General features: G+C 38.1%; 1 protein-coding gene across 12 annotated transcripts in view; it reads left to right on the forward strand.

The window, feature by feature from the left end:
• The window catches only part of SSX2IP (SSX family member 2 interacting protein), a 58,061-nt gene that overhangs the window by 21,528 nt on the left and 8,588 nt on the right, over positions 1–27,945 (forward strand). For 6 of the 12 annotated variants that reach the window (XM_061411423.1, XM_061411425.1, XM_061411421.1 and 3 more), the window contains 10 exons: positions 6,294–6,425; positions 7,215–7,384; positions 7,826–8,038; positions 16,812–16,922; positions 18,520–18,655; positions 20,961–21,036; positions 21,118–21,295; positions 25,355–25,505; positions 26,956–27,092; positions 27,433–27,606. In XM_061411423.1, coding sequence (XP_061267407.1) covers positions 6,383–6,425; positions 7,215–7,384; positions 7,826–8,038; positions 16,812–16,922; positions 18,520–18,655; positions 20,961–21,036; positions 21,118–21,295; positions 25,355–25,505; positions 26,956–27,092; positions 27,433–27,606 — 1,389 coding nt within the window. In that variant the 5' untranslated portion in view covers positions 6,294–6,382. Of the gene's footprint in view, positions 1–6,293; positions 6,426–7,214; positions 7,385–7,825; positions 8,039–16,811; positions 16,923–18,519; positions 18,656–20,960; positions 21,037–21,117; positions 21,296–25,354; positions 25,506–26,955; positions 27,093–27,432; positions 27,607–27,945 lie in introns of those variants that run through there. The other 6 variants (XM_061411427.1, XM_061411428.1, XM_061411429.1 and 3 more) reach the window with 4 other exon arrangements.

Genomic DNA, 27,945 nt, shown 5'->3' on the forward strand with positions numbered 1-27,945 from the left:
CAGATGTTCAAGCTGGATTTACAAAAGGCAGAGGGGCCAGAGATCAAATTGCTAACATCTACTGGTTCATTGAAAAAGCAGGAGAGTTCCAGAAAAACATCTTCTTTATTGACTATGCCAAAGCCTTTGACTGTGTGGATCACAACAAACTGGAAAATTCTTCAAGAGATGGGAATACCAGACCACCTTCCCTGCCTTCTGAGAAATCTGTCAGGTCAAGAAGCAACAGTTAGAGCTGTACATGGAACAATGGACTGGTTCCAAATTGGGAAAGGAGTACGTCAAGGCTGTATATTGACACCCTGCTTATTTAACTTACATGCGGAGTACATCATGGCACCCCACTCCAGTACTCTTGCCTGGAAAATCCCATGGATGGAGGAGCTGGTAGGCTGCAGTCCATGGGATCGCGAAGAGTCGGACACGACTGAGTGACTTCACTTTCACTTTTCACTTTAATGCATTGGAGAAAGAAATAGCAACCTACTCCAGTGTTCTTGCCTGGAGACTCCCAGGGATGGCGGAGCCTGGTGGGCTGCCGCCTGTGGGGTCGCACAGAGTTGGATACGACTGAAGTGACTTAGCAGTAGTAGCAGCAGCAGAGTACATCATGCGAGATGCCGGGCTGGATGAAGTACATGCTGGAATCAAGATTGCCGGGAAAAATATCAATAACCTCAGACAGGCAGATGACACCACTTATGGCAGAAAGTAAAGAACAACTAAAGAGCCTCTTGATGAAAGTGAAAGAGAAGAGTGAAAAAGTTGGCTTAAAACTCAACATTCAGAAAACTAAGATCATGGTATCCGGTCCCATCACTTCATGGCAAATAGATGGGGAAACAGTGAAAACCGTAACAGACTTTATTTTTTTTTTTTTTTGCTCCAAAATCACTGCAGATGGTGACTGAAGCCATGAAATTAAAAGACGCTTGCTCCTTGGAAGAAAAGCTATGATCAGCCTAGAGAGCATGTTAAAAAGCAGAGACATTACTTTGCCAATAAAGGTCCATCTAGTCAATGCTGTGGTTTTTCCAGTAGTCATGTATGGATGTGATAGTTGGACTATAAAGAAAGGTGAGCACTGAAGAATTGATGCTTTTGAACATGGTGTTGGAGAGGACTCTTGAGAGCCCCTTGGACTGTAAGAAGATCCAACCAGTCCATCCTAAAGGAAATCAATCCTGAATATTCTTTGGAAAGACTGATGTTGAAGCTGAAACTCCAATACTTTGGTCACCTGATGCGAAGAACTGACTCATTGGAAAAGACCGTGACGTTGGGAAAGATTGAAGGTGGGAGGAGAAGGGGGCGATAGAGGATGAGATAGTTGGATGGCATCACCGACTCTATGGACTTGAGTTTGAGTAAGCTCTGGAAATTGGTGATTGATAGGGTAGCCTGGAATGCTGTAGTCCATGGAGTCCTAAAGAGTCACATGATTGAGTGACTGAACTGAACTGAACTCACTCTGCATATAATTTAGCTAAGCAGGTTGATAATATATAGCCTTGACGTACTCCTTTCCCAATTTTGAACCAGTCAGTTGTTCCATGTCTGATTCTATTGTTTTTTGACCCTCATACAGGTTTCTCAGGAGACAAGTATAAGATAGTTTGCATAAATTATTCTCTTTTGGGATGCATATTGACGTGTATTCTCTGTTCTTGAAAAGACTGGCTAGTTGACATTTTATCGCAAGCCTCAGTGTGTATGATTTGGTGCCTCATTGAACAGAAGAGTAGTTTTGGTTTTCACTTTGGATGTTTAACTAGACCTGAATATTTTGCAACTATGTTTTTGTTTTTAACAGGACAGGGAACAATTTACTGTTGAAACCTGTAGACACTGGAGAGGTAAACACACAGTTAAGAGTAACTGACTTAAATTACAGTTTTAAATTGTGGATATGTAGTAGATCATTGACTCAATGGGCATAAACTTGAGGAAAGTCAGGGAGATACTGGAGATTTAAGCCTGGTTTGCTGTAGTCCATGGGGTTGTAGAGAGTCAGACACGAGTTAGTGACTGAACAACAATGAATTGTATTAGACATATTTTGGTGTTTAATAATCTTTCTGTATGAGGAGAAAAGGCACGTAGAGCCAGTGTTATGTTTTCTAATGATGTGTCTCAGATCTTCTGAGGATTTATGTTGAAGTCTTAATGAGAGCAGCAATGCATTTTGTTACAGGTTTTAGAATCCTGTCATTCATACCAATCAGATCCATGTTGGGATGATGATGATAACAACTGATATTAATTACATGTGTCCCATATGCCAGGCAGTTGCTAAATAAATATTTTACGTACATTATCTCAATCCTTAGAAGATAATGGCAGTTTATCAGTGAGGAAACTAGGGCTTGGAGAAGTTAAAGTAAGTTACCCAAACCAGAGCCAGGTTAGAATCGTTGGGTTTATTGTCCCTTGGATTCTGTTTTGCTTATAGCTACTGTTTCTGAAAACCAAAAGTGAGATCATTTTTCTTTCTGAGTGCAGATTCAACTCTCATCCTGTTCTTCCTGTTGCTAAAAACACCCATTTAAGGTCAGTGGAAAGTACAAAAGTTCAAGGTGTTCTTCCCAAAACACATGACTAGCAAAATAGCAAAAGATCAGTGCCAGACTAGAAAGCCTTCTGTGTGTATGTGTGTGACATCATAATATGTGTACAATATGTGACATTTTATCACGTAATTGTGATATGTGATATCACATAATTGTGAATTGCATAATATGTATGCAAATCACATACAGTGATTTGCACGAGTATATATTTTATGTTGCTATGTGATCTAGGAATTGTCATCTCTCTTTTGCCCTTGTTCCAATCCATCTATAAATCCTGAAGGTTCTGTCTCCAGGCCACATCCTTAATTTATCCATGTGTCTCTGCTTTCACTGAAGAGACATACTGTAACTCTGGTCTTCTTGCCTGAATTATTGCAGTAGCTTGATTTCTTCAGTGCCCACTGTTGCCCCCTATAATCTCATAGGGCAGAGTGGCTGTAACGATACTTTTTAAAGCCTAAAGGGGATCACGTTTCTTTCCTGCCTAAACTGCTTTGAGAGCTTTTCATTGCAGTTTAGAGGAAATCCAACTTTGTACATCTGTTACTGTGCTTCAGGTGTACTGGCTGTTTTTATGTTTTTCATATGTACCAAGTTCTTTCCATCTTGGGTTTTTGTATGCCCTGTTTTCTCCACCTGGGCTTCTCTGGTCATTGGCTATTTTTTGTGGTTGATGATTCGTATCTATTTTTTGTGGTTGATGATTCGTATCATTTAGGTCTCAGTTCAGACATCAGCATCTCAGTGCAGCCTTCCTTGACTGATCCAGATCCCTCCCCCACATTCTCTCATTAGTGTTTTATTTTCCTTATTCTCATCACAATGAATGTGATGTTACTGTAATTTATTGCTTGCTTCTGATCTATTTCTACCCCACCAGAACATGGACTTCCTGAGAGCGGGGCTTTCCCTATGCCTAGAAAAGCATGCTAGCGTTGTAGTAGCACAGTTAAAATTTTACTGAATGAATGAAAGATTTCGTCTCACTTTAACATCATACTGTGAATAGTCTCCCATATCTTTAGTATTCAAAAGAGAGGTGGTATGATAAACTCTCCATCTACAGTCCAGATCTGACCTAAAGACACATTTTATTTGGCTTATTAAAAAATGGTGGTGTTTGAGGTATAACTTCTATTCAGTCAAGTGCACAGGTCTTAAGTGTATAGCTTGACAAATTGTGCTGATATGTGTACCTAAGTAACCACCTCTCAGATCAAAATGTGTGGTGCTCTGATCTCCCCCTTCTAGCCATTCCGCCTCTGCACAGGGTAGCTTGCATAGTTCATGTTTGTAATTAGCTGCTAATATTATTTGGAGATTTCCCAGAGAAATCCAGCATCTCAACATCTCTCAAAATGAAATGATGTACCAGCATAGGAGCTGCTTTCTCTTTTGGCCACAGTTTATTGTGGCTGGGAAGCAGCTGTCCAAAGTGTTGACATGTGTTCTCCAGTTTGCCTCCCGTCTTCACCTCTCTCCTCCTGTCCCTGACCTTGAAATCAATTTCCAGTTGCCATTTATAATTTCACTTGAATTTTTCATGGTGGAGAAATATTTACTACTTCCCTTATCTCTATAGAAAAATTATGAATGGTAGACTAAAAAGTTTATGTGTTTCTTATACTTGGTCTACTTGATTCATATATGTTTCTTGCCTTTTGTGTATTTGTTAGCCACTCTAATTCTGAAAGATTGTGTTTAAAGGATGCACAGTGTTCCAGTCTATAAATGTATTATGTAACCAATCTCCTACTGTAGAACATATAAGTGATTTCTGTCTTTTTCATATTATAAGGAACAATATGTAGGTGAATCTTTGTGGAAAATGTTATTTTATTAGGATTAAGTTTTAAAAGTGGAATTTCTGCATCAAAATATATGTTCATTATTAAGACTTTGATACATATTGTCGAATTGCTTGGTAGCAGTATAAATTGTTCTGATCTTTCTTGAGAGCAGTGTATGGGAGTATTCATTTCACTGCATCCATGCCAACACTAATTAAAAGTTTTGCTAATATAGTTAGTAAAAACTGCAAACAAAAAATGGGAATGCTGATCAAGAAATTTTTTTCTTTTCAAAAAAGTAAAGTAGGAATTTTACTTTAAAGGATATAATTTGGAAATATTTATTAGGGCTTTCCAGGTGGCTCAGTAGTAAAGACGGAGAAGGCAATGGCACCCCACTCCAGTACGCTTGCCTGGAAAATCCCATGGGCAGAGGAGCCTGGTAGGCTGCAGTCCATGGGGTCGCTAAGAGTCGGACACGACTGAGCAACTTCACTTTCACTCTTCACTTTCATGCATTGGAGAAGGAAATGGCAGCCCACTCCAGTGTTCTTGGCTGGAGAATCCCAGGGATGGGGGAGCCTGGTGGGCTGCCGTCTATGGGGTTGCACAGAGTCGGACACGACTGAAGCGACTTAGCAGCAGGAGCAGCAGCAGCAGTGGTAAAGAATCCGCCTGCCAGTGCAGGAGATGCAAGAGACACAGGTTTGATCCCCAGGTTGGGAAGATCCCCTGGAGTAGGGGTAACCCACTCCAATATTCTAGTACAATTCTGTACCTTAGATTTATATTGTGAGTCAGATCATGTACTTTATATATGTGAAGTAATGCAAATACCTTATTATAACTTGAGAAGCTTTTCAACCTTGATCCTTACACACACACTGTTAGTACTGTTCATGGGGTTCTCAAGGCAAGAATACTGAAGTGGTTAATGGCACTGGGTTAATGGGCTGCAGTCCATGGGGTCATGAAGAGTCGGACACGACTGAGCGACTTCAGTTTCACTTTTCACTTTCATGCATTGGAGAAGGAAGTGGCAACCCACTCCATTGTTCTTGCCTGGAGAATCCCAGGGACGGGGGAGCCTGGTGGGCTGCCGTCTGTGGGGTCGCACAGAGTCGGACACAACTGAAGTGACTCACCTTACCTTACCTTTGCCATTCCTACCAGACCGCCTGACCTGCCTCTTGAGAAATCTGTATGGAGGTCAGGAAGCAACAGTTAGAACTAGACATGGAACAACAGTCTGGTTCCAAATCAGGAAAGAAGTACATCAAGGCTGTATATTGTCACCCTGCTTATTTAACTTATATGCAGAGTACATAATGTGAAATGCTGGGCTGGAGGAAGCACAAGCTAGAATCTTGAACTGTGCTATTGGAGAAGACTCTTGAGAGTCCCTTGGACTTCAAGGAAATCCAACCAGTCCATCCTAAAGGAAATCAGTCCTGAATATTCATTGGAAGGACTGATGCTGAAGCTCAAACTCCAGTACTTTGGCCACCTGATGGGAAGAACTGACTCATTGGAAAAGACCCTGATGCTGGGAAAGATTGAAGGCAGGAGGAGAAGGGGATGATAGAGGATGATATGGTTGGATGGCGTCACCGACTCAATGGACATGAGTTTGAGTAAAATCCGGGAGTTGCTAATGGACAGGGAGTCCTGGTGTGCTGCAGGCCATGGGGTCGCAAAGAGTGGACATGACTGAGCAACTGAACTGAACTCACACACACACACACACACACACACACACACACACACACACACAGTTTTTATTATTGTGCTTTACTGTGTTCTATGTGATAGTACATGAGAGTAATACAGAATCCTTCTGAAGCACGTATGACTATTTCTGATGCATTGACTTTATATTTGCCTTCATATGTTTAATTCGATGCTCTTATTCTGTGATTGGTTTTCTAAGGAAATGCCTACATAGAAGAGTGACAGCAGCTGGGCTGAATGTGTCACTGCTGAATTGGTTCCTCAGGTATCCTGGCTCTGGTGATTGCTATGGGAGATTGGATGACTGTTACAGATCCAGGTCTGTCTTCAGGTAACGGAGTTTACAATAGTTGTAAGCTAGAACAGTAATTGCAAATGTTAATTTTCAGTGACACTATAATTACCATAAATACTATATATGTACATAGAGACATAATAGGAGTAAAATATATAATTTTCATCTTTCTTTAGTAAAATCATCAGGGAGAGCTAAGGATTGTGCCTATGGATGGAGGAGCCTGGTGGGCTGCAGTCTGTGGGGTCGCTAAGAGTAGGACAAGACTGAGTGACTTCAGTTTCACTTTTCACTTTCATGCATTGGAGAAGGAAATGGCAACCCACTCCAGTGTTCTTGCCTGGAGAATCCCAGGGACGGGGGAGCCTGGTGGGCTGCTGTCTATGGGGTCGCACAGAGTCGGACACGACTGAAGCGACTTAGCAGCAGCAGCAGCAGGGTTAAGTGCTTTGACTGAATAGTTGATTACTTGAGATTTTTCTGCATTTGAAATAAATTCATTGGCTACCTCAGTATATTTCTCTGATTTATTCCTTTAATCACATAAAGTTTGAGTGCATAGACAAGGAGGTTTTGCCTAACAGTTTTATAAATCTAAAGTACTGTTAATTTTTAAGATAGAATATTGGAACTTAACATGCCTTCTAAGACCACCACTTTATTGTATATTTTTTGGAAAATATTATATAGTTTTCATACAAAAACCAGCTTTGCCCTAATTTGAAAAAACAATATTTCTATAATTCAGAATCTTTGGTAATGAAAATCATGTAATTAGCTTTGCATGCATTTTTGAAAATTATTTATGTTTATTGATTCTTTCAGAAAGCAAAACTATCTCTCAATATACCTCAGAAACAAAGATGTCTCCATCAAGTTTATACTCACAGCAAGTGCTATGTTCTTCAATACCTTTATCAAAAAACGTGCACAGTTATTTTAGTGCCTTCTGCACAGAAGAGAATATTGAGCAAAGTATCTCATATCTTGATCAGGTAACTTTTTTGTAAGATACAATAAATAACAGAAATCATGTTATACAATAGAACATAAGAATGGTAAACTTGTCAAGCACACGTATGTTACATATTGGCCCGGAACTTAGATTTGCAGAGAACCTTGGTGACCATATAGTCTAGATACCAGCTGAATGCTTTTGATGCAACCATTCGGCTCCCTCATCACTCTAGGAGCTCTGCCAGGGGGAGCCTTACCCTTATTTTACATGTAGAAACCTAAGTGCCTATTCCAGATCACAGGTAATTGTAGAGCAGAGGCTGAAAGAGCCCAGGTTTCTTAATTCTTTGTCCTTTGGCATAGGTACTCTTCTCTTAAGTATCTCAGGATAGTTTTCTTTCTCAGAAGAGATTTCTGTCTTTTGTTTATTTACTAAGTTGTCAGTAACCAACTTTTAGGAAAACATTTTCTCCTACTAGGAATTGACTACTTTCGGTTTTCCTTCATTATATGAAGAATCCAAAGGTAAAGAGACAAAGAGAGGATTAAATATAGTTGCTGTTTTAAATTGCATGAATGAGCTACTTGTACTTCAGCGGAAGAACCTTCTAGCTCAGGAAAATGTGGAAACACAGAATTTGAAACTGGGAAGCGATATGGACCATCTACAGAACTGCTATGCAAAACTTAAGGTAGAAATTACATTTCAGTGTGTATTTCAATGCCATTGTTATGTAGTTTGATACTATAAATTTTCATTGGACTTTATCAAACAAATTTTAGTGTTTTTTTTTTTAAAGTTTTAGGATTTTTTAAAATTGCTGAGTGAAAGTGAGCATAGTTTGTACATATCAACTGTGCTGCTGCATGATATCCATGTTGAAGGCGATGATTTTATGAACTGTTTGGTGTCTTGCTGAATCTTTGAAAAGTTAGATCAAGAAATACTTACATCTGAGGAAAATAAAATGAGGACCTCCCCCCACCCTATCCAGTCTTGTTTAATAAAGTAGATGCTTAATTTAAAATAATCTTACTGTGAGATACTGCATCAGTTTATTTCAAGAATAATATTCTTGAGGTGATCTATGCCACAGTTGCTAAAGCTCAATAATGAAAGCAGACCAGATAACTACTAAGTCTTAGAAGTCCCTGGGACTCTAGAGAGGACCAGAGAAGAATGCTTTCAGAGACCTGCTTATTTCTCAGAACAAAAGAAGTGTTTTTTACATTGACCTGCTACCTTGAACTATATAGGACATCTGTTGCTGGCTCTATTTTGTTTTCATTCTTTCCTTTTAAATGAACAAATGTATTCCTTTTTTTAAAAAAAAATGTATTATTCATTTAAGAAATGAATTTCTCATTTATTGAGAGGAAAGAAGGTATTCAAATCACAGTCTGATAGGGACTTATGATTGTATATTATAAAGGAGGTAATAGTCAATTCAAAGCAAAGTTTTTTTAAAGATATACGGTTCTATAATGGTTTTCTTTTTTATTTTTCTTCTGTATCTTCTCCTACCCCACTCCAAGAACAGATAACAACAACAACCTGCTCAGCATTTTGAATCTCTAAGCTCTATTGGAAAATAATAGAATCTCTAGTATATAATATAAAATATATATAATAGGGAAGCATTTTAGCTTCTCAGCAGCCCTCGCTCATACCAGCCTGTCACTGCCGAATACTATTGTATGTTGTTGTCTTAGCTCATATATATATATAACAGTATATTTTCTCTATTATAATAATATTAGGTTTTTGTACATTCTGTATGCTGTGGCTGATTGGGGAACTGTGATAGAGGGGATAGTTGGTACCCTCCAACCTTATTAAAAGGCTGTGGATTTTAGTTTTAATCAGAGAAACTTATGGAAGATCTTATGAATTAGACAGACCCAAAGTTTTAAGTCCTAGAAGGGAGTAATTCTGCATTAAAATTTTTTCTAGGCACCTTTGGTTCACTGTCTTGTAAATAGCTAGTGAGTAATTACATAAAATATTGGTAATCTGGGACTATTGAACCTTGCCTCTAAGAAATGCTCATTCATTGGGACGACCCAAACGTAGAGTGTTTTCTAAGAAATCTTCTAATTTGGGATTTGATCTGGGCCAAAATCATGTATTTTGGATCAGCTATGGACAGAAATGTGTGTACAATGGGAGAAGTTGCTAATCTATCCTAGAAAAGTTTCAAGATCTAACTGTTTTTCACTCAATTTGTTGAGCAGAATTTATGGAGTATTTTTGTTGTAGTCAGTCGGTTTCAAATATGAGTAGAACCCTGTCCCTGTTTGCAAGGAGATTGTAGTCATTGTAAAGGGACAAGTTGATCTGTAATTATTTGCTTTACTCATTCTTGGTGTGGGAGGTAAGGAATGCTACAGAGAGAAGTAACACTTGATCTGAGATTTGAGGAATGAATAAAAATTCAGTAGTGGAGGCAGTCCTAAGATGGCAGAGGAATAGGATGGGGAGACCACTTTCTCCCCCACAGATTCGTCAAAAGATCATGTGAACGCTGAGCAGCTTGCACAAGACAACTTCTGAACTCTGGAGGACACCAGGCACCCAAAAAGGCAGCCCGTTCTCTTCAAAAGTAGGTAGAACAAAATACAAAAGACAAAAAGAGAGACAAAAGAGTTAGGGATGGAGACCTGTCCTGGGGAGGGAGTCATGAAGGAGGAGAAGGTTTCCAAACAGCAGGAAACCCTCTCTGGCGGGTCTGTGGGGAGTTTTGGAATCTCAGAGGGCAACATAACTAGGAGGGGAAGAAAAAAAAAACCCACAGAATATGCGCCTAACCACAACTCCCGGCAGAGAACTAGCCCAGACGCTCCTGTCCACCACCAGCGAGCGTGGGCTGGACAGGGAGGTACAGGCTGCATTTAGGGTAAGGACCGGGCCTGAATGCCCTGAGGACACTCTGAGGGAGCTTTCGTGAGATAGCAACCCAAACTGTGGGATAGCCAGCAAGAGGGGAAAAAAAAACTTTCCTTCAAAAAGCTCTAACCTGAGGTGCAGCCTGGCCCGCTCACATAACAAAAGATTGAGCGAATACCGAAGGCGAGCTAGCCAGCTGCAGATTGGCCCATCCACCCACCCGAGGCAGAGAGGCAGGCTGGTGACAGCCAGAGCCAGAAGACAAAGGGCAATGTTGGCCCCAGAGACCAGCATCCTCCACCACTGAGCAGGCTCTCAGTTGCTAACCCAAGTCTTGCTGGGATCCTAGACAGTTGACATCTGCCAGAAGGGTCACAGCCAGAGATCAGCTCCCAAGAGGAGACACACAGCATACCTGAGAAAGTGTTCTCGCGGCATAACCAGGAAACCGAGCTGCTGGGACCTGGGAGGTGATTAAGATGCACAGCCCACCTGGGACAGTGCACACCAAGCATCTGGCCACCTGAGCTGCTCGGACCTGGGAAGGGCACAAAATGCATACCCAACCGAGTCTGTGACTTTGTGGAGTACATGAGAACATGAACCTGAGCAGCTTAGACCTGAGAAGTGCAGGAAATGCAGGGCCTGGTTTAGACAGTTCCCCTGCAGAGCAACCTGGAGCCTCAGCAGTGTAGACCAGGAAAGCACATTCTGTTGTGAGCTGGGGCAAACCCAGTGTGATCCATACACTGCGAGCACTCCCCACACATGCCACTGATATTTGTTTGCAGTGTTCTTCCCTCCCACAGCAAAGTGGGCCTAAATAAGTGACCACCTGCGCCCCCTTGTGTCAGGGTGGAAATTAGACACTGAAGAGACTTGCAAACAGAGGAAACCAAAATAAACAAAGAAGAGGGAACCACTCTGGAAGTGACAGGTGCAACAGATTAAAACCCTGTAGTTAGCATTGACTAAAGCTTGGAAGGGGCCTATAGACCTTGAGAAGAAGTATAAGCTGGAAAGAACTATCTGAAACTGAACTGACCTCACACTGCCCTGAACAGCTCCAGAGAAATTTCTAGATATATTTTTACTATTATAATTTTTTAATTAAAAACAAATTTTTAAATTTTTAAGTTCTATATTACTCCTTTAATTTTATAACCTACTATTGCAAAAAAAGACCCTGTTTTTAAAGCAAATTTCATATATATATATTTTTTAATTTTATTTTATTTTTAAACTTTACATAATTGTATTAGTTTTGCCAAATATCAAAATGAATCCATATATATATTTTTTATAATTTTTGTGATTGATTTTGTTTTGTATTTTTAATATTGTATTTTTGAGAGTCTAACATCTACTCTAGATTTTTAATCTTTGCTTTTTGGTATCAATTTTGTACCTTTACGAATCTTAAACTTCAGTACCCGTTTTTACTTAGGGGTGTGATTACTGGCTTGATTGCTCTCCCCTTTTAACTCTCCCTTTTCTCCCCCAGGTCACCTCTTATCTCCTCCCTGCCCCTTCTCTTCTCTACTTAACTCTGTGAATCTCTCTGGGTGTTCTGGGCTATGGGGAACACTTAGGGAACTGATTACTGGCTAGATTGGTGTCTCCCCTTTTGACTCCCCCTCTCTCCTCTTGGTCACCTCTATCTCCCTCCTCCCTCTTCTCTTCTCTATGTAACTCTATGTAGCTTACCTCAAGGAACAAGAGAAAAATTGAATAAATAACCCAACTTTACACCTAAAGCAACTAGAAAAGGAAGAAATGAAGAACCCCAGGGTTAGTAGAAGGAAAGAAATCATAAAAAATTAGGGCAGAAATAAATGAAAAAAGAAACAAAGGAGACTGTAGCAAAAATCAACAAAACTAAAAGCTGGTTCTTTGAGAAGATAAATAATATAGACAAACCATTAGCCAGACTCATCAAGAAAAAAAGGGAGAAGAATCAAATCAGCAAAATTAGAAATGAAAATGGAGAAATCGCAACAGACAACATAAAAATACAAAGGATCATAAGAGACTACGATCAGCAACTATATGCCAATACAATGGACAACTTGGAAGAAATGGACGAATTCTTACAAAAGTATAACCTTCCAAAACTGAACCAGGAAGAAATAGAAAAGCTTAACAGACCCATCACAAGCACGGAAATCAAAACTGTGATCAAAAATCTTCCAACAAACAAAAGCCCAGGATCAGATGGCTTCACAGGTGAATTTCTACCAAAAATTTAGAGAAGAGCTAATACCTATCCTACTCAAACTCTTCCAGAAAATTGCAGAGGAAGGTAAACTGCCAAATGCATTCTATGAGGCCACCATCACCCTAATACCAAAACTAGACAAAGATGCCACAAAAAAAGAAAACTATAGGCCAGTGTTACTGATGAACATAGATGCAAAAATCCTTAACAAATTTCTAGCAAACAGAATCCAACAATCTATTAAACAGATCATGCATCATCACCAAGTGGGCTTTATCCCAGGGATGCAAGGATTCTTCAGTATTTGCAAATCAATCAATATAATACACCACATTAACAAATTGAAAGATAAAAACTATATGATTATCTCAATAGATGCAGAGAAAGCCTTTGACAAAATTCAACATCCGTTCATGATAAAAACCCTCCAGAAAGCAGGAATAGAAGGAACATACCTCAACATAATAAAAGCCATGTATGATAAATCCACAGCAAACATTATCCTCAATGGTGAAAAATTGAAAACATTTCCCCTAAAGTCAGGAATAAGACAAGGGTGCCCACTCTCACCACTACTATTCAACATAGTTTTGGAAGTTTTAGCCACAGCAATCAGAAAAGGAAAATAAATAAAAGGAATCCAGATTGGAAAAGAAGGAAAACTCTCACTGTTGGCAGATGACATGATCCTCTACATAGAAAACCCTAGAGACTCCACCAGAACATTACTAGCGCTAGTCAATGAATATAGTAAAGTTGCAGGATATAAAATTAACACACAAAAATCTCTTGCATTTCTATAGACTAACAGTGAGAAAACAGAGAAATTAAGAAAACAATTCCATTCACCACTGCAGTGAAAAGAATAAAATACTTAGGAATAAATCTACCTAAAGAAACAAAAGACCTATATATATAAAACTATAAAACACTGATGAAAGAAATAAAAGATGACACAAATAGATGGAGAAATATACCATGTTCATGGATTGGAACAGTCAATACAGTGAAAATGAGTATACTACCCAAAGCAATCTATAGATTCAGTGCAATCCCTATCAAGCTACCAACAGTATTTTTCAGAGAACACATAATTTCACAATTTGTATGAAAATACGAAAAACCTTGAATAGCCAAAGCATTCTTGAGAAAAAAGAATGGACCTGGAGGAATCAACCTGCCTGACTTCAGACTGTGCTAGGAAGCTATAATCATTAAGACAGTGTGGTACTGGCACACAGACAAATTATAGATCAATGGAACAAAATAGAAAGCCTAGAGATAAGTCTATGCATCTATAGACACCTTATCTTTGACAAAGGAGGCACGAATATACAATAGAGAAAAGGCAATCTCTTTAATAAATGGTGCTGGGAAAATTGGTCAACCACTTGTAAAAGAATGAAACCAGAATACTTTCTAATACCATACACAAAAATAACTCAAAATGGATAAAAGATCTAAACATAAGACCAGAAACTATAAAACTCCTAGAGGACAGCATAGGCAAAACACTCTCTGACATAAATCATAGCAGGATCCTCTATGATCTACCTCCCAGAGTAATGGAAAAAAAAGCAAAAATAAATATAATGGGACCTAATTAAACTTAAAAGCTTTTGCACAATGAAGGAAACTATAAATAAGCAAGGTGAAAAGACAGCCTTCAGAATGGGAGAAAATAATAGTAAACGAAGCAACTGACAATTAATCTCAAAAATATACAAGCAACTCCTGCAGCTCAATTCCAGAAAAATAAATGACCCAATCAAAAAATGAGCTAAAGAACTAAACAGACATTTCTCCAAAGAAGACATACAGACGGCTAACAAACACTTGAAAAGATGCTCAACATCACTCATTATCAGAGAAATGCAAATCAAAACCACAATGAGGTACCATCTCACGCTGGTCAGAATGGCTGATATCAAAAAGTCTACAAACAATAAATGCTGGAGAGGGCGCGGAGAAAAGGGAACCCTCTTACACTGTTGGTGGGAATGTAAACTAGTACAGCCACTATGGAGAACAGTGTGGAGATTCCTTGAAAACTGGAAATAGAACTGCCATACGACCCAGCAATCCCACTGCTATGCATACACACTGAGGAAACCAGAATTGAAAGAGACACGTGTACCCCAATGCTCATTGCAGCATTGTTTACAATAACCAGGGCATGGAAGCAACCTAGATGTCCATCAGCAGACAAATGGATAAGAAAGCTGTGGTACATATACACAATGGACTATTACTCAGCCATTAAAAAGAATGCATTTGAATCAGTTCTAATGAGGTGGATGAAACTGGAGCCTATTATATAGAGTGAAGTAAGTCAGAAAGAAAAGCACCAATACAATATATTAATGCATATATATGAAGTTTAGAAAGACGGTAATGATGACCGTATATGCAAGACAGCAAAAGAGACACAGATGTAAAGGACAGACTTTTGGACTCTGTGGGAGAAGGCGAGGGTTGAATGATTTGAGATACTAGCATTGAAACATGTATATTTCCATATGTGAAATAGATCACCAGTCCAGGTTTGACTCATGAGACAGGGTGCTCAGGGCTGGTGCACTGGGATGACCCTGAGGGATGGGATGGGGAGGGAGGTGGGAAGGGGGGTTCAGGATGGGGAACACATGTACACCCGTAGCTGATTCATGTCAATGTATGGCAAAAACCACTACAAAATTATAACTAGCCTCCAATTAAAAGAAATAAATTAATAAATTCACTCGTGTTGGGAAAGCCATTCTAGGCAGAGCGTATGAGCCATATAAAAGCATGGAGATAAGAGTATTTTCCTTTCAGGGAACATCAAAGAGCTCAGTAGAGGCTGATCTATGTGATATATGATGAAGAATAGTAAGACAGGGGCTGGGACGCTGTCTCCAGGGGTGAAAGGCATTGTGCAGAAACCTGGAGGCACCAAGGAATGTAAACACAAGGAATCATGTGACTATCCATCTGAAGTTGGTTGAAGAGATTAGAGGAGGAGGTATAGAAGAGAGAAATGGAGGAAAAGGGCTCAGAAAGCCTGGTGAAAAGGTCATCTCTTAGCAGTCCTTAGCAATTGCTCAGTCCAGGGGTGTTTGGGGCTTGAACTGAGAAAGTGCCAGTGAAGAGAGTAAGAGTGAGACATGAGGAAAACTCAAGAAGTAGAATGAGTAGAATTTTATGAAAAATTGAATTTGGGGAAAAGAGAGTCAGGTCTCTGATTTGAATTTACTGATGATGGTGGTATGATTCACTGGGATAAGAAATAGATTTGCAGAGAAGATGGTGAGTTCATGTAAAGTGGATGACTGATTTGATGTGTGTGGGACATGTCAGCTGGCCCAGTGCCAGATGGTCTGGCACGATAGGAAGTTTTAAGCATGACAGGAAATTTTGGCAACCTTGTAGCTATCTAAGTTATATTCCTAAATTTTTCTTGTGGTCCACTGTTACGGAGATCATGCAAGTTGTTTGTGGTTAGTTGTGATATCACTTGAGTGCCTTTTATATTTTAAAAGATTAGAGGATTTAAAAAATACTCTAGCAGCTTCATGCATACTTTGGCACAGTTCCTCTGGAAATGTGTGAAATGAATTGAAAGTGAACATCTTAATCCCAGGGCTTCACTGGTGGCTCAGATGGTAAAGAATCCCCCTGCAATGTGGGAGGCCCAGGTTCAATCCCTGGGTCGAGCAGATCCCCTGAAGAAGGAGATGGCAACTCACTTTAGTACTCTTGCCTGGAAAATCCAATGGATGGAGGAACCTGGCAGGCTGCAGTCCACGGGGTCACAAAGAGTCAGACACGACTCTGTGACTAACACACACACATTTTAATCCCATATTGATTCTGGCAATGCTGCCATTGCCCTTGGGGAAAGAGTTTGAGAGAGTTTATTGTTTGCAAGGCAGGACTGGTATGCTGCAGTCCCACCTTTTCTGACCGGGAGTGTTATATTTGCTTAGTCACCTGTCTTCAGACTTAGCTCCAGATCATTTCTGGATCTTTCTTAAGAGTGTGCCATAGAAGTGTTAAAAAGTATTAAAAGGAAATTATGAAAATGTTCAGTGGCAATATCACTGGAATAGGTGAAGGGCCTTTTGAAGGATCCACTTTGAAGGTCTTTTGCATATATATTAAAATTGGTATTTAAATTAAAATTTGCTATCCAAATTTAAAATTTGTAACTATAGTATCAAGCTTTATAATAATTGTTTTAAGTATTTTGTGTGCTGCTAAACTTCAATTTTAGGTAACAAATCCTAGTACATGTAACTTGTTTTTACTAATCTTTTAAGGATTCAGTTGCTCTGAATCCAATGGTAATTTTAGTCAAAATTGCATACGAATGTTTTAGGAACAGCTGGAAACCTCCAGGAGAGAAATGATTGGTCTTCAGGAAAGAGACAGACAATTACAATGCAAGAATAGGAATTTGCATCAGCTACTGAAAAATGAGAAAGATGAGGTGAGTTGTCAGTTGTTGCAGATAAAGTTTAAGTGAATTTTTTGTTGTTGTTTGTAATTTGAGGTGACCGTAACGGTCACTTAACTTTATAACAAGAAAGAACCGTTTATTCATCCTGTGTCAAATTGGTGTGGCAGACCTCTGTGTATATAGTGTTGTATCATACTCAGAGGTCAGGAACCTTCTCCAGCTCCCTCTCCCCTAGGGGTTTATCTGGCTTAGTATGTCAGTGCACAGCTCGTGACATCCAGTGTTCTATACCATCCATCCTGGACTCAACACGCACGGCCACTTTTTGTCAGACACAAGCGTGCTTTAAATGCAGATCTTTTATTCTCTGTCATACCTTTACTTGAATGCTTTACTTGAATGCTTCTTCCTGAACTATCTGAAATATTGACATTGTCCATCTAATGAGACAATTACTTGGCTAAATGAACACACGAGTTACTGTTTGAAAAAAGCAATTCACATTAAAAATCTGATTTCTAGGCTGAAGACATTATAATTCTAATCTCATTTTTGCTTTATTGATTACTTGGTATTTGGACCTATAGAACTAATAATGCATTTGAAATTGTCTGAATTTATATAAGAAGAAATCACTAGGTTTTTACTGCTCTGTGTTTTGATTTCTGACCATGTGATCACTGTAAAAGCAGACCATTTTCAGTGTTGTATATGTTGCTTTGATGATAATTAGACTTTTAAGGGAGCATATTTCTTGAAGAACCTTACATTGATTTAAACAGGTTTGTTTTGCCATGTTTGATTATGTAGTAGTATATTTAGTAAGTGGGTAATGAAGTATCTTACCTAAACCACAAGGTTATGTATACTTTTCCTTGAGTTACTTCATGGAAAATTTTGACTTAATCTGTTGATTATACTTGAAATGGTTTGACTATTGTTCTTCTTTAGTAAAGACTAAGTTAAACATGATCATCTCTAGCAGAGATAACGAATGTCTTTATAGAACTTACTTCCCATCCAGGGCTGCCTAAACAGTCATAGCAGATAAAAACATTGACCAGTAGTGCTTGGCATGTAATATGTACTTAGCAAATGTCTGAACCAGATTCTGTCTGCTGTTTGTCTCACTCTAATTTGAGAGCTGTTTTTGATCAGAGAAAAACAAACCTGTTTATCTGCTGCCACATGCTATGACTAACTGGGCTTGTCACAGATTGAGAAAGAATAAAATGATTCAAGTCAGTGGTAAAAGGAAGTCCTTACAAATGATCTACTTGTTTCAAATGAAGCTTTAATCACATTAATACTTCCATAAGAGTTTGTGGTTTCTAAATGATCAAAATCTGTATATCTAGGGTGAAAGGTGTAGAAGATAATTTAGAGAGTTAGAAGCTTTGGAAATTTCAGAATTAAAAAATAAACATTTTATATGCTTTATTTAATGATGTTTTAAAGAGTGGTTTCCAGTGGTTATAGAGAAGGAAGAATAATCCTGTAATTTTTAAACTATTCTATGAGGAGCTGAATTCTAGGATGATTTCTCTCTCTTGAATTTGTAAATTTTAACTGAGTTTACCAATCCAAAAGGGACTCATTTAATAGGAAATGCTTTTTTTTTTTTTAGGTGCAGAAATTACAAAATATCATTGCAAGTCGAGCTACTCAATATAATCATGATATGAAGAGAAAAGAGCGTGAATATAATAAACTAAAGGAACGTTTACATCAACTTGTTATGAACAAGAAGGATAAAAAAATTGGTAAAAAGCAGCTGGCTAAGATAAAACAAAGGGAAATAAATTAGTATTATGCTAAGAAATGTAGAGGGATTAAGCTCAGTAATTCCTGAAGTGTCATTTTCATTCTTTATATAATTGATTGTAGATGGTATATATCCATATGAACTAGAAATTGAGACAACTGGTTACTTGAAAAATAGTAATTTTGCTTTGCTACTTTAGTTGCATATAAGAATTGCATGTATTTTTTTTAACATGACAGATGTAGGATTAATCCACAGAAGAAAGCTAAGCCAGAGGACACACTAATCTTTCGTAGCAAAGAACTGTGATAATATTAAAATTAGGATCAGTTCCTGAGTCCCAAAAGTGTGATTTTTTTTGGTTAATTTCATAAAATTGTTCATCAGGCCAAATCATTCATGTCACTTGGAGTTCTTTTCAGTTACTTTAGCTGTGCATCTTTGAAGTACAGTTTGACAGTGAAAGTTAAAGTTTGTTAAAGTATACTTTTTTCTATTATTCTTTTGAAACTGTAATTTACCACTTCATCTGTTTATGCATGCTTTCAAAAGGTAAATAGTGTAGATTAAAAAATAGAACTGCACTACTCAGCCATAAAAAAGAATGCCATTTGCAGCAACATGGATACAACTAAAGATTATTATTCTAAGTGAAGTAAGTCAGAAAGAGGAAGACAAATACCATATGATATCACTTATATGTGGAATCTAAAATATGGGACAAATGAACCTATCTATAAAACAGAAACAGGCTCACAGACATAGAAAACAGACTTCTGGTTGCCAAAGGGAAGGGTGGGAAGGAGAGGGATGGACTGGAAATGAGGGGTTAGTAGATGCAAACTATTACATTTAGAATGGGTAAACAAGAAGATCCTACTGTAGAGCACAGTTTATATGCCATCTCCTGGGGTAAACCATAGTGGAAAAGAATACGGAAGAGAACGTATATGTGTGTGTAACTGAGTCACTTAGCTGTACAGCAGAAATTAGCACGACATTGTAAATAAACTATACATCAAAAAAACAGAACTGCAGACACAAAAGTAGAGCCACACAGATAAAGTTATGCAGGCCTGCCAAGATTCAGGGAACAGGAAATCTGTGCATTGATTTATTGAAGAGTGGTTTCCAGTGGACTATACACTGTCATCTAACCCACATTATACATTATTCTGAACTTGGACTTGCATACAACAGCTGATGAGCAGATGTTTCAAGCTGTCACATGGTGGCTAAGCCTGTTACCAGCAAGCGGTTCAGTGGTGACTGTGTCACTGTCATTCAGTACAGGAGCAGTGTTACAGTTATTTGAACATTTTAGTTTAAAATTAATTGAAAATGAAAGTGTAATAATTAGCAATTAAGACAAGGTTAGAAACCTATGTATTCTGAGATTATAAATCTTAAGCTCATCAGTTTGGACACTTAATGCTTTTTAAGATCGGTTAACCTCTTATTCATGAAAGAAATAGAGAGCAGGATGAAATACTAGAAGTATAAAATGTAACACTTAGAGAATTTTATTAAATATTTAACTCTGTAGCAGAGCCATTTTATTATGGGTATCTAGTTCTTTTCTTGTTCCAAGCCCAACTGGAAGTGACCATTCTGTAATGATTTCTTAATCAGCTCTAAAATTACAATACTTACTCTCATCTTATTCCTTTTTATGTCAACTGCTTTCATCTCCACCTGGGACAGAGGACATATTAATACTGTTAGGAACCTTGACTCCTTTGATGATGATGTCAGTGGTGGTCAAGATACAGGGCGTGGCAGACTTTTTCTGTAGAGTAAATACTTTCCCACATAGTAAATACTTTGATGTTTGTGCGTTCTATGGTCTTTTGTCACTCTGCCACTGTAGTGCAAAAGTAGCTATAGAAGATAAGTAAACAAATGGTGAGGCTATGTTCTAATAAAAATTTAATTTAAAAAAATCAGGCAGTTGTGTACAGGCCATAGTTTGTCAACACTGATGATAAAATTTAATAATGATAATTAACGCTTAGTAAGTACTTACTATGTTAAGTATTTTAACGTATCTTTCAATCTTCACAACAGCTCTTAGGTACTTTCATTATTACTACCCCATTGATGAAGAAACAGGCTTAGCAGTTAACTTGCCAAGATGTTTATGAGTGATGGAATTGAAGCTTAAACTCTGGGCTGTTTGAGCCCAAATCCTAACCTGTGTACCAGGTTAACTTATGTCCCTCATGCATATAGAGTGTTAGGGTTTTAAACACTTGAACATGTAATGTAAGCACTGGTTTTGTTCTTTGTGTTCATGTTTGTAGCTATGGAAGTTTTAAATTACGTGGGGAGAGCTGATGGGAAAAGAGGCTCCTGGAGGACGGGTAAAACCGAAGCCAGGTAAAGCACGATCAAAACTGACATGTTTCACCAGACTTCCCTTTCTCTACTGCGTTTTCATACTGTCAGTTTCTTTCTCAGGAATGAAGATGAAATGTATAAAATTCTCTTGAATGATTATGAATATCGTCAGAAACAAATCCTAATGGAAAATGCTGAACTTAAGAAGGTTCTTCAGCAAATGAAAAAGGAAATGATTTCTCTTCTTTCTCCCCAAAAGCAGAAACCTAGAGAAAGAGCAGATGATAGTACAGGAACTGTAAGTGGCTCTTTGCTCTCTTAATACAGTCTTCAGATTGCTCATTAGAACAAGTAAAACAGTACATGGGTCACTGTTGGTATTTTGGACTGCTGTGCTACCCCCAGTCACTCTGACAACCCCAAAAAATGTCACCTCTGTTTCCTGACACGCCCTGGGAAATAACGGAAATGATTTTCTGGGGACTCAATCTGTGCCACGCACCCTGAAAAGCACTTCATAAGCATTGTCTCACTTATGTCTTACAATAATTTGATGGCTTTGGTATTGTAATTGTCCCTGTTTTTATAGGTGAGGAAACTGAGGCACAAAAGCCAGTTCAGTGTCAACATATGATAAAACTAGAGTTTGAATCCAAGGCTGTCTCACTCATTTCACAGCTCCTGCTTCTAAGCATTGTGCCAAGTGTCCTTTAAGTAGCTTCAGTTTTCAGTAACTTCAGCAGGCTTTACTTTTCAGAGAGTGAAACTCTTATTAACTTTGGGAACCAAATGATCACGTAGTCCATGAATTTATTGAATGTCCGTTATGTGTTCTAATCCCTGGAAAGAAAAAGCTTAGAAGATTTTGACTGTTTCCTTTGTCTTAGTTCAGGCTGCTAAAGCAAAGTACCGTAGACTGGTTGGCCTATAAACAACAGAAAGTTTTCTCACAATTCTGGAGACTGGAAATGTAATTTCTGGATGCCCACAGAGTGGGTGTCCATGAGGGCCCTTTTCCTGGTTGGATTGCTGACTTTTGTCTTCATCTGGTGGGCCCCATTTATGAAGGCTATACCTTCATGATCTAATCACTTAAGATCACCCACCTGTTAATACTGTGAGGTTAGGAATTCAACATACGAGTTTTGAGAGAATACAAGCATTCAGACCATTGCATCCTGCAAGAAGCTCTTTTTGAGAGAGATAGGTGTATAAAGAAGTGATTATTATACACATTAACAGGTACATAGTGGCAACCCACTCCAGTACTCTTGCCTGGAAAATCCCATGGACAGGGGAGCCTGGTAGGCTGTGGTCCATGGCGTTGCTAAGAGTCAGACATGACTGAGCGACTTCACTTTCACTTTTCACTTTCACTCATTGGAGAAGGAAATGGCAACCCACTCCAGTGTTCTTGCCTGGAGAATCCCAGGGACGGGGGAGCCTGGTGGGCTGCCGTCTATGGGGTCTCACAGAGTCAGACACGACTGAAGCGACTTAGCAGCAGCAGCAGCAGGGTGGTACAGTATATAAACCAAACAACTATGGAAGGCATCACAGAAAGTCACGTTTGAAAGTCACTATTTTTGAGATAGAATGCCTAGGGAAATCATTTGATAAGGGCCTAATGTGTAGAGGTCTGAAAATAACAAGTCACATATTGGTGAAAAGTTTTTTAAACTTAGTTCTTTACATAGACATTTAAATTCAGGCAAGTTCACATTAGTAACTAAAATGTGAAAATGACGATTTTGATGGAAAGTGCTAATTACCAGTTAAGTCACCAAACTTGTTTTTAACATGTGCTGAGCCATGCTAAGTTGCTTCAGTTGTATCCAACTCTTTGTGATCCCATGGACTGTAGCCCCCCAGGCTCCTCTGTCCATGGAGTTTTCCAGGCAAGAATACTGGAGTGGGTTGCTGTGCTTTCCCTCCAGGGGATCTTCCTGACCCAGGGATCAAACCCATGTCTCTTAACGTTTGCTGCATTGGCAGGCGGGTTCTTTACCACTAGTACCACCTAGGAAGCCCCTTTTTAACCTGTATCTGAGGATTATTTTTTAGTATCAAAAATCAGTCCAACTGATAAGCTCATCTTCTACCTTTTTTTTTCTTCTTTAAAGAAGGACCTGAATGTTCTTTTAGACTCTGCAATTTGAGATCTGCTTGATGTTGACATCTTATATTCCCTTAATTAACCTTTTCTATGAAAGGTTTTCCGTCACTTTGGGTCAGTTCATAATTCACTCACACTTTGCCAGGGTTGGCATCGTTTCTATAACTCCTCTAGTTTTTCAGTTTTGGGCCCAGCCTTTCCTCACCTCTCTACCAACTTGTAGTCAGCAAAAGTAGGTGGTGAGTGAAGGAGGTCTTTCTGAAATGATAGTTGTTGTTGTTATTGTTCAGTCGCTCAGTTGTGTCCGACTCTTTGTGACCCCGTGGACTGCAGCATACAAGGCTTCCCTGTCCTTCCCCATCTCTCAGAGCCTGCTCAAACTCAGGTCTGTCAAGTCAGTGATGCCATCCAGCCATCTCATCCTCTGTCATTCCTGTCTCCTCCCGCCTTCAGTCTTTCCTAGCATCAGGGTATTTTCTAATGAGTCAGTTCTTGCCATCAGGTGGCCAAAGTATTGGAGCTTCAGTTTCAACATCAGTCCTTCCAATGAATATTCAGGATTGATTTTCTTTAGGATTGACTGGTTTGATCTCTTTGTAGTCCAAGGGACTCTCAAGAGTCTTCTTGAACACACAGCAGTTCAAAAGCATCAATTCTTTGTCATTCAGCTTCCTTTATGGTCCAGCTCTCACATCCATACATGACTACCAGACCATAGCTTTGACTGGATGGACCTTTGTCGGCAAAGTAACGTCTCTCTGGTTTTTCATGTGCTGTCTAGGTTTGTCATTGCTTTTCTTCCAAGGAGCAAGTATCTTTTAAAAATTTATTTAAAACTTTAATACAAATGATAGTATCCTGTATAGTTTTCCATAATTCAAATGCTGAAGTTTGGAGAAACAATAATCTCTTAAGTGTATTTCTATTTTTAGAAGATCTTTCTCTAGATCCACTTTCTCCTAAAAGTAATTCAGCTATTCCTTACTTGTAAGGAAAGATTTTGGTTCATTAGTAAAACCTAACTTTGAAATGCCTAGTTAGCATCCAAGTTTTCATTTTTTATTTTGCTGACTTAATTGTAGCCAAAATATATACCCAAAATTCAAGTTAAGTGTGGTGATTTTTTTTTTCTAAGTGTGTTTTTAATCTTCATTTAATGGTTTTACACTCAATCTGGCAATTATTAATTTTAATAATGAATTTATAGTGTTCTGGTATTCCTTGAAATGTATAGCGGAGATGGTGTAGCTCCTTGGAAAAATTGTCAGCTTGCTCCAGAGTGTTGATCGGCAAGAACCAGAGTCATAGTGAGCCATACCCTGGGCTTTCCCCTCATCTGTGCCCCTTAGGAGACCCTGACCTCTGTCAGTCCATTGCTGACTTCAGATATTGATACAGTTCTTCAGACTCCGTCACTACCTCACTTCTGCTGTCTGCATGTGGAAACAGTCTAATCAGCCCTTCTTTGTTTTTATCTTCTCTTTTCTTCTTTTTTCCTCCAACAAGATATTTATTGTTCAAATTAGTTAAGTATATATATCTACTTTCCTGAATGTTAATAACAAATTAGGACCATTTTATGTAGATGCAGGTTATTATGATATGTATACATTTAGTATTGCTTCCCAGTGTTCTTTCTCCTGCTTTGATTCTATTTGATCATATCAGTAAAGGTTGCTACATTTTACAGTGATTTCATGTCCTGGTAGAATACAGAGAAAAATATTTCCAATTTCATTTTTAAAAGTATTTGAGAAAAATAGAATTAATAGTTGCTTTTACTTTGGAGATTTTTTTCACAGTTTTAGTTGTCTGAACAGCCAGAATTGGAAGCAGGTTGGATTAGAGCTGTGTGACATTGGGATAGTCAGTCTACTTCTCTAAGCCTCAGTTTCCTCACATGTTAACATGATTTGAGGACCAATTGACATGTGAAAACACCTCACACAGCATGAGATAGGTTGTGAGGCTCTTCCTCAAACAGCTCCATGCCTTTGTCACTAACTATATTTGGCTTCAAATTCAGGTTTAAAGAGACCTGAATTGGGGAATTTCTATCTCCAGTATTAATTATTTTTTCTCAAGACATTTATGTTAAGAACTAGGTCATTTATGTTGCACATACAACATAGAAATGATTTTGATACATGTCTCTGACCGTCAGTCTGATGATTTTTGTCTGAGTGTCTCAAATCATTTTTAAGATATTGGTCTTTCCCTCTCATCTCTGGCCACTTGTAGGTTATCTCTGATATTGAAGAGGATGCTGGGGAACTGAGTAGAGAGAGTATATGGGACCTTTCCTGTGAGACTGTGAGAGAGCAGCTTACCAATAGCATCAGAAAACAGTGGAGAATTTTGAAAAGTCATGTAGAAAAACTTGATAACCAAGGTAAGTACCACCTGAATGCACATAGAGTAAGCTGTGACGCTCAGGAAGCTGACTTGGAAAGTCATGTTATGGGCTCAGACTAAAGTCCTTAGCTTAGCCTGGCAATTGGAAAAGCAAAATTCTGCTACTTCCAGATGTGCAATTTGAGAAAATATGCTTTGCTCTCAGAATCTCTCAAAAAAGGCCATCTTATGTCCATCCATTCTGAGTGCAGAAGACAGTTGAATAAAGTAAACTGAGTCTCTTACTGTATCTTGGTAATCAGGAAATATTAATCATAATTTTTAGTATAAATATAAACCTTTTTCTTATTATTCCTAGATACTTGCATATTCTTAGGTTGTGAATAATTCATTTTTAAATTGTTTTCAAAATAATAGACATTTGATGCAAAATATCAGGAAGTATATAAGGTATTGGGTTGGCCAAAAAGTTCGTTCAGGTTTGAAGATCTTATGGAAAAATCCAAATAAACTTTTTGGCTAACCCAAGAGAATAGTCAGGTCTCTGTTCCCTATGTGTAACACGAAACAGCTTTGTGCATACCTTTCTAGACCTTTCTGCATTAGCAAAATACTTATTTTAAATGTCTACAAACCATAAATTGAGTATTACTTGTTTTTTTCTACACTGTTCTTTTTTCACTCAACAGTGTATTATTTTTAGATAACCACTTCCTGTCATTATAGATACATAGTAGATTGATGTTGATGAGTATATCCTTAATATTTTATATTTGTTCAAGTTTGCATGTTTTTAAATCAAGAAAATTAAGATGTCTGTTAAGTAAATGCAGTCTACTTAAAGAAAATTTATTCTAAATGGTCAGAAATGACAATCTCAGTGCTAATTGTCTTAAAAAGTGAAGTCAGAACAATTAGAATATCAAAATTAATTTACATGAGATTTTGTTGATTTCAGTTATCACTGTCTATTAGTAAATAGCAAGTATTTTTGGACCTGATATTTGTCAAATTTAATAACAGCAAGATTTGTAATCTTGCACTAATCTTTGAGGAAGTGTCAAAAGAGTATAGTTTATGAATGTTAATTTTTCTGGGAACATAGGTTTACATTTCTAATTAGGACATGATCTTGAATAAATACAAATTACAAGTTAAATGTTGGAAATAGAACTTTGTAAAGTAAGGATATCATTTAGTCCAGAAATAGCATGAATTTGTAGTTACCACGAACTCATTACAGCTGCTTACTTTTAAAAATTTTTTAGTGTTAAAATAATATACCTTTTATTCTATTTTATTATAGCTAGTGGAATTTTTAAAGGACAAAGGAAATAACTACCTTTTAGAAAACCTTTGAGATTCCAGAAAGGGAAAACCTTTCTGATTTTTAAATTTATTTCTTGATTTTTAAATATATGTCCCCAAATGCCATAAACTAAAATGGAGACTGTAAGGTTTATGTCAAATTATTGGTTTTGTGTTAGTTTCAAAGGTACACTTAGAAGGTTTTAACGATGAAGATGTAATCTCACGACAAGACCATGAACAAGAAACTGAAAAACTCGAATTAGAAATTCAGCAGTGTAAAGAGATGATTAAAACTCAGCAGCAACTTTTACAGGTAAATGCAAGACACCTTTTAAAGTTGTTCTCCCCTGTGAAGGGTCAGAATTTTATTGAATCTTACTAGATTTTTACTCCTTTATTTCATAAGATATGTTTTACAGTCTAAGTTCTCTGCTTGCTAGCAGGTAGACCACAAAGCATCATTAGTTGATGCTCTGCCTTTTAGAGTAGAAGCATTTGGGAAATGAGGCTCCTCATTTCCATTGACTTTCTGATTCTTTATCATCTCTCTCCTTCTCCTGAAGTTTGGCCTGTTTTTTTCCCTTGCTTTCATTTCAACTTGTTGGGGTGTTGCAGGGACCCTCTGGAACTTACTATGTTTTAAACTTTAATAGCAGCAGCTCGCTACTGCATGTGATGATGACACCACTTCACTGCTACGAGACTGTTACTTGCTGGAAGAAAAGGAACGCCTCAAAGAAGAATGGTCCCTATTTAAAGAGCAGAAAAAGAATTTCGAGAAGGAAAGACGAAGCTTTACAGAAGCAGCTATTCGCCTAGGATTGGAGGTATTTTAAGCAATTGGCCTTCCTTGTAGAATGTTTGAAGGTCCTGGAGAAGCCTCACTAGACTGCATTGAACTTCAGATTTTTGTTTCTTTGCTGTACATTTCCTTAAGTATTTTACCAGTGATTTCACAAAATAGCTTGAAATGGAAGCTATCATAGAGGTATATCATTTTGCCTTCAGATTTGGGAATCGAAAATAATTTTTATATTGAAAAAACTAGGCATTTGTCATGCCTTTTGGTTAGCTTTCTACTGTTAAAAGTTTAGCTTCACACAAGAGATTTCTTTCAGGCATCTGTCATCTCTCTGCTGTTAGTAGATGTAAAGTCAAGAGAGAGT

This window comes from Bos javanicus, chromosome 3 (genome assembly GCF_032452875.1).
Source record: "Bos javanicus breed banteng chromosome 3, ARS-OSU_banteng_1.0, whole genome shotgun sequence".
Lineage (NCBI taxonomy): Eukaryota > Metazoa > Chordata > Mammalia > Artiodactyla > Bovidae > Bos > Bos javanicus.